General features: G+C 47.3%; 2 protein-coding genes across 2 annotated transcripts in view; both read left to right on the forward strand.

Annotated features, from left to right (window-relative positions):
• Positions 1-2,794, forward strand: part of Gimap6 (GTPase, IMAP family member 6) — a 6,661-nt gene extending 3,867 nt beyond the window's left edge. The window contains exon 3 of the mRNA XM_013036572.1: positions 1,194-2,794. Coding sequence (XP_012892026.1) covers positions 1,194-1,972 — 779 coding nt within the window. The 3' untranslated portion in view covers positions 1,973-2,794. The remainder of the gene's footprint in view (positions 1-1,193) is intronic.
• Positions 1-7,232, forward strand: part of LOC106001481 (GTPase IMAP family member 7-like) — a 16,213-nt gene that overhangs the window by 190 nt on the left and 8,791 nt on the right. The gene's annotated exons all lie outside the window — the stretch shown is intronic.

A 7,232-nucleotide genomic window follows, 5' to 3' on the forward strand; every position in this document is an offset into this window, starting at 1 on the left:
GGCTGTGGTATGAGGAGTCCCTGAGCTTGGAGACCAGCAGTCCCTGTGGGGTGGGAGTGTCTGGACGGCTGGGATGTGGGAGGGAGGGTCATGGTCGTGAGTGTGAGAACACTATATGATCCAGCAGAGTGGGTTTGGGGGCCACTGCTCAGAATGGGGCCCGGCCTTTGCAAAAGCTCAGCTTTGCTATTAATCCTTGGTGATGGAATTTAGGAATGCTGGAAACCCATGCAGTCTCCTGCACACAAGAAACTCTTTGTAACTGACTGTGTTTCTCAACATACATGATCGTGTACTTGATGAAATTAAAGGGCCTGAGCCCTCAAGTCATGTAACTCTACTGCACTGAAAGATCATGATTACATTTTCCTTTAAAAGTTCCACTCCAGATTTCTCACACATATTTGTCTTTAAGGAAGGTCCAATGGTAAGGGTCCAAATGGAAGTTATTCTTTCCCCCCATCTTGTCTTGGCTAGGCAGGCAGGAAGGAATATCTGGCCACTTACACTTCTTGCGAGTCTACCCCTTTACCCAAATTCCTTTCAGGCCCCTCTCCTAGAATCTCCAGAAGGGCTGGAGGGAACTAGTGTTGCTCTGTCAGAACTGATCTGTGGGTCAGCCAGCCATGGATTCAAGTAGGCAGGAGGGAAATTCATGGGGGCTTGGGGTGTTGAGAAGTCAGGGCACAAATACCTGTGGGAAAGTTGGCATTCTATAATCTAAGACCCATTAACATCTTGGGGTGGGGGGGGGATTGTGCTTGGAAACCATCCTGTCACTGCTGTAGCTGCTGTGTGTCATAGCACCTGCAAGGCTGGGAGAGAAGACTTCCCTTCCTGCCCACCATCTTCAGACATACTGAAAAATCCTGGCATGATGTGTGTCGACGTGTGATTGGCACCTTCACGTGTCATCTTACAACTGATGGCTCTAATACCCCACTGTGGAAATGTTCGGCCCCACCTGCAAGGTCCTGCACTGAGAGCCGGAGCATGGGGCTAGGACACGGGAGCACAGGAGCTGCGAACGGGAGCACGGGGAGTCTCCTGGTCAGACGTTGTTGGTCTCTGTCATCCCTGTCCCAACCTGAGACAACCTGTCCCTCGGATAGTGGAGGATACTGAGGAGAATGACCTTCTAGTCAATGGTGCAAACCGCTCTATCCCCAGTTCTCTCTCCTTCTGTCCTTTAGCTCTAGGTCTGAAGAAGAAAGAACTCATCCCAAGGAGACTGAGGCTCCTTCTGGTGGGGAAAACCGGAAGTGGGAAAAGTGCAACCGGAAATAGCATCCTGGGCAGCAAAGTGTTTGAATCTAGACTCAGTGCTAGACCAGTGACCGTGACCTGCCAACGAGAGAGCCGAGCGTGGTCTGAGAAGGAACTCGAGGTGATTGACACCCCAGACATTTTGTCCCCTCGGGTGTGGCCAGAAGTAGCAGCTGGGGTCTGTGAAGCCATCGCCCTCACCTCGCCAGGCCCTCACGCGGTGCTCTTGGTGAGCCAGATGGGCCGGTTCACCAGAGAGGACCAGGAGGTCGTCAGGCGTCTGCAAGAGATCTTTGGACTGGGGATCCTGGCTTACACCATCCTGGTTTTCACCCGGATAGAAGATCTGGCTGGGGGGTCCCTGGAAGAATATGTGCAGAAGACCAATAACCAGTTCCTTGCCAAGCTGGATGTGATCTGTGAGCGACGCCATTGTGGCTTCAACAACAAAGCAGAGGGAGCAGAGCAGGAGGCCCAGCGGCAGGAGCTCATGCGGAAAATTGAAGGGATCCTGTGGGAAAATGAGGGCCATTGTTACACCAACTTGGTTTACCAATTCGCCCAGCGTAGCTTTCCACCCCCAGAAGTGCAGGAAAGACAGGCAACCCCGGGTCAAAGGTCAAAAGAGATGCTGGAAGAGCTTTCCCAAGTCCAGCAGGAGTCTGAGAAGATTCACAGGAACCTGCTGCGAAGGGCGTCCGTCTGAAAGGACGCTAGACATGCGCAGGAGAGTCCTTCCATGGCTGCGCCCCTAGGCTCAGCCCCTTGCTTTCTCTGTCTGCACAGAGCACTGCCAAGTTCCCAGTCGAGAGTGGTTGGGGGTGGAGGGAGGGGTGCTGGGTCCAGAGTACTCAGCTCACCTCAGAGGTCCGTATGACTTCTTTTATGCCTCCTTTTTTCTGTTGGCCTCACATGGGCCCTCCTATCTCAATGACCTTGCATTTCTTTAGTATAAGTCTGAGTCCTGATAGAGCCAAAGATTCTTGAGGACAGAACTGTCGCCTGCACTCAGATGTGGAACTCCTCCCACTTCTCCCTGGCCACCAGAGCCCATCTATGTTCATGTACCTCAGCAGGAGCCATTGGCCAAATGCCTGTGTATCTCTTGGGCTTCGTTCTGACCTGTAAGAGGAGTAGGAGTGATTGCTGGTAAGGTGCCCACACTGTGGTGGGCACAACATAGTAGTCAGACAGAGAGGGGGAGGCCAAGAGCCCCCTCCCTAGGGTGAGCTATTTTAATAGGCAATGTACTCTAAGATCGCTGTGTTGTAATGACCTTCCTTCTCAGCTCATGGTGCGTGCTCTGGCAGCCTGTGTGTATGCATGCAGAATCCCTGAGTGGGACCTGTGTTTGACCATCCTGGTATGGTGGCTTCTGGGCTCTCGGTGAACCAAGAACAGATGGATGCAGTGCAAATGAGCAATGGGCATGTTGAGTAAAAATCTTGGTGCAAAGATGGCTAGGAGTGGGGTGGACCCATTGCAAATATGAGATGTACAAGGCGTTATGTCGAAAAACGAACTTTACAACTTTATTGGTGGGGAGGGAGAATCGGATGAGGGGGAGAGATGGAAAGGGATGGGAAAGGGAAACAAAGGAGGAGGAAAAAATGCTTGATAATAAATATACTTATTATCTTGCCCATGTCATTGTAACCCCTCTGTACGGTATTTTCACAATTAAAAAAAGGTAATAAAATAAAATAAATAAAATAAAAATAAAAAGAAGATGGCTAGGAGGTGTGCAGAACTCCTGAGTCATAAGCTACCACCACTGATGCACTTGGGCAGGTTAGCAACCAAAAGTTACCTGTGCAGGGCTCCTCGCCGGGGCCATGCCAGTCCGGGAGCCCTTGCCACGCACTGTCCCCCTTGTGCTTGGGCGTAAGCCCCCCAATAAAGCCACGTTAGGCTGATACCATTTACCTCTTCATGATTTCTATGGCCAGTTCAGCAGGAGAACCACGGGCAGATGGGTACCAGCAGTGGCTGAAGCAGAAGGCCATGTGGGGAAGGGTGGACACGGAGCTGGGCAGGAGGCGAAGTGGGAGCAGAAGAGGCAGAAAGAGGGGGCTTTTCTCTCAAATCCTAACAAACAGGGCCCGTGGGAACGTCCTAGGTGGAATGGGGGATGAAGTCAGGGTGGGGTGTGAAGGAGTCAGCTGTGGGAACGAGGGACCCTGTCTCTAGTCACAGGCAGAAGTGCCAGGGAGACTTGAGCGGAAGAGGTCAGCATCCAGGGATGGTCATACTTGTTACTTTCCCTTGTGTTCTGTGGCCCTTCATTACATCTGACTTCTGGCACTAGCAAGCAAAGGATATTTTCATCCCAATGCACACTCTTCCTTTGATGGTAGGGAGAGTGTGGGTGGGGTAAGGGTGTGTGGTGGGTGTTTGTGGAGAGTGGGGTGTAGGGAGGCCGGGAAGGAGGGGAGCAAGAAAAGGAAGCGATGGAGTGCTTTTAGAATCTTGTAGGGCAGCTGGAGTGAGAATTTCAAGCTCCAGGCCACCACATGAGAAGATCTCGGTATACTTGGAGATCTTTTCTGAAGTAGTTAAAGGATCCTAATTCAGAATGCAGTTGGAACTGCATCTCAGGATCAAGAAATTTGTGCTAGAAGGAAGAGAGAACTGAGCCACACCCTTGCCAGAAGACTTCCTACGATCAGAGTGCTCAGCTCCCCATGTTAGTGTTTGCTGGCACCCACAGTACAATATGCATGGTCTCTACAGCGTGTCACCATGACGCTGTGTGTGCCAATAGCAATTCCTTTCTAATGTAAAAATTTTAATTTATCAAAATTTCCACACATTTTTGTACATTTTGACTTAATTGTCATCCATCTGAAGTTTTTTTTTATCCTTCTTGTAATATGTTTTTACCTTAGGTTAGTTGGAAGAAGATGTCTAAATTCCAAATATTTGAGTAGATTCTATAAATTACAGTATCCAATAGGGTAGCCATTACCTACATGTGGCTATTTATTGAGCACACGATACCTGACAAGCTATTTAATTTCACTTCATTGTAATTGTTCTAGCTTAAAAAACTGCAGCAGAATAGCCAGGTGCCGGTGGCTCACACCAGTAATCCTAGCTACTCAGGATGCTGAGATCTGAGGATCTCTGTTCAAAGCCAGCCCAGAAAGGAAAGTCCTTGAGACTCTTATCTCCAATAAACCCGTAGAAAACTGGAATGGCGCTGTGGCTCAAGCGGTAGAGTGTTCACTTTGAGCTGAAGAGTGGAGGGACAGTGCCCAAGCCCAGAGTTCAAGCCCCACGACCAATCAAATAAAAAAAAAACTGCGGCAGAGTAGAATATTTTTCCATGGGACATAACTTTACTACTTTGATGGAAATACACTGTTGCACCACTATACATATGAAATTTATTTGCAGTATGAAAGATCTTCCTTAAGGCACAAAAATATTGCTCATAGAAGTTAGACCTTTTCTAATAACGTCAAGCATAATACACTTAAAATGAGAAGTTTTGTGAGTATTTTCATCAGCCATGGGTGAGAAGTATGATAGAATAGACACTGCCACTTCGGGGTTTTGTTTTGTCTTGAAGCAGCTCCAAACTAATGAAAGACACTGCCAATATGAGACAACATGTTAATTAGCAGCAGAGACATTAAATGCTTTAAGCCTGTCGAGGAAGATTTTCAGGTAGGTACTTGACACACATCCCACCTGGTAGGAGAGATGCACAGGGAACAGGTGCCAGAAGTTCAGAGCTAAACACTGTGGTAATGAATAATTGAAAGCACAGAAGCACCTCTTTCTCCCCCCCCAACCCCCGCCCGGACCTAAGGCTTGGACCCTGGGCCTAGGCACTGTTCCTGACCTTCTTTTACTCAAGGCTAGCACTCTGCCACTTGAGCCACAGCTAGCTTCTTTTCAGTAGTTTATTGGGGATCAGAGTCTCATGGAGTTTCCTGACTGGGCTGGCTTCAAACTGCGATCCTCAGAGCTCAGCCTCCTCAGTAGCTAGGATTGCAGGCATGAGTCCCCACGCAAGAAGCACCCTTTTTGTCTTACGCCCTACATTTGTTCATAAGCTGTAACATTGAGCAAAAAGAAAAAAACATAGCTCTCTCTCTCTCTGACCTCACCCACTTGCCCTGAAGATTAGCATGCTCTAAGACTAAGCAAAAAAAAAAAATTAAAAGAGACACTTCTCACTAGACACTATCCTGCATATGAACCATACAGAGTGTGGATTGAGACTAGAAGGGAAAATTGGGAGAGAATGAGGGAAGGGTGATAGTGACCAAAGGAAATGTACTCTTTCCCTGACTTATGTAACTAACCCCTCTGCATATCACCTTTACAATAACAATAAAGAAATTTTAATAGACACTTATTCTATGAAAATGACTCTCCTTTGGACAAAAAAAGTATTTGTTAAGAAAAATAATATCACTTGTGTTTATAGGTAAGCCCCATTGTATTTCCACAATCAACTGCTCATTTTTAATTATACCTTGAATACTTTGAGGTTTTGTTTCCATCTAATTTGTACATTTATATGTCATTCTGTGGTTATATAAATTCATAGTCATATGTACACAAATAAGCACAGAATGTTTACAACTAGCTTTATTTGTGTTTATTCACTTAAGGAACATAAAATTTCTTTCAATACACATACACACACACACACACACACACATATCTGTCAGAAGGATAGATACTTGTCTTAAAAGAAGTGTGTGGCATCAATGAGCCATGTTTAGCAGGCCAACCTGGAGATCCCTGGTCCCAATTGATAAAACAATGTGTCAGCAGAGATGGTGAAATGCACCAGGTGTCAGAACTAGGGGCTCACTGTACCGATGGTGAATTAGAGCCAAGTCTGTGATGTTCTCACAGCCGTTGCACCTGTGATCAGACACCCCACACCCCACTCTAAGTTGAATCTGTCTTTTCTTGACTTTGCTGTACTAATGTACTTCCTTGACCCCATCTTGATATCTTTTTTGTGATAACATCAAGAATTCAGTATCCAAGGGCCAGGCAGAGGCCTCTTTCTTTTGGAGACTACTTTGTGGGTCATTGATCTGTTCACAGGATGACCAAATTACATTCTGTTCAGTTTCTGAATTCTACCTTAATTTGCCTTTATGGTTTCCATTGTTCGCTGCTTTCTATGGAGGATCCCACTGGGAACATGAAAGGCAGCTAGGTGCTCAAAGCAAGAAGCACTCCAAGGGCTGGGAAAGTGGATCAGTGGTAGAGCACTTGCCTTGCATGCATGAGGCCCTGGGTTCGATTCCTCAGCACCACATAAGCAAAAAGAGAAAAAGCTGGAAGTGGCACTGTGGCTCAATTGGTAGAGCACTAGCCTTGAGCTGAAGAGCTGAGGGACAGCACCCAGGCCCAGAGTTCAGGCCCCACTACTGGCTCCCCCATCCCCCAAAAAAGAAGCACTCCAAATCCAGACAACCAGAGGCTGGTCCACCCTTTGGTGAAAACACCCACAGTGGGTAGATTCCAGGTGTTCCTGCGCTGTGGTCTACCCACTCTCTCTGCTGCTGCCCCTACAGGATGGCCACCAGCCGTGTCCCATCTAAGAACGTCCTGTGGCTGCTGTGGGGAAAGGTTAATGAGAAATGTCCTCCCAGGATCCTTTTCTGTCTTTCAGAGAGCAAAGGAAGTCATTCAGGCTACAACAGGCCATTTGGCACAATTGAAGAGGAACAGGTCTGAAAAACTCCTGTGCCACCAAAACCAACGACTAAAAATGGTATTGACCAGGCTTACACTGCATGTCGTCAAAACTTAGATCATTTCCAGTAAATACTTCTGTTAGGCAGAAACGAAACTTAAGCCAAACATAGAAACTGTAAATAGGGTAAACAACAATAAAAAGCAATGTTGCACTGCAACCAGTGTAATCATTTCCTGTTTTGCTTCTGCATTGTTCCTCTAAAGACTGCCTCTGATGCACTGCAATTGAC

Source organism: Dipodomys ordii, unplaced genomic scaffold, assembly GCF_000151885.1.
Source record: "Dipodomys ordii isolate 6190 unplaced genomic scaffold, Dord_2.0 Scaffold302, whole genome shotgun sequence".
NCBI lineage: Eukaryota > Metazoa > Chordata > Mammalia > Rodentia > Heteromyidae > Dipodomys > Dipodomys ordii.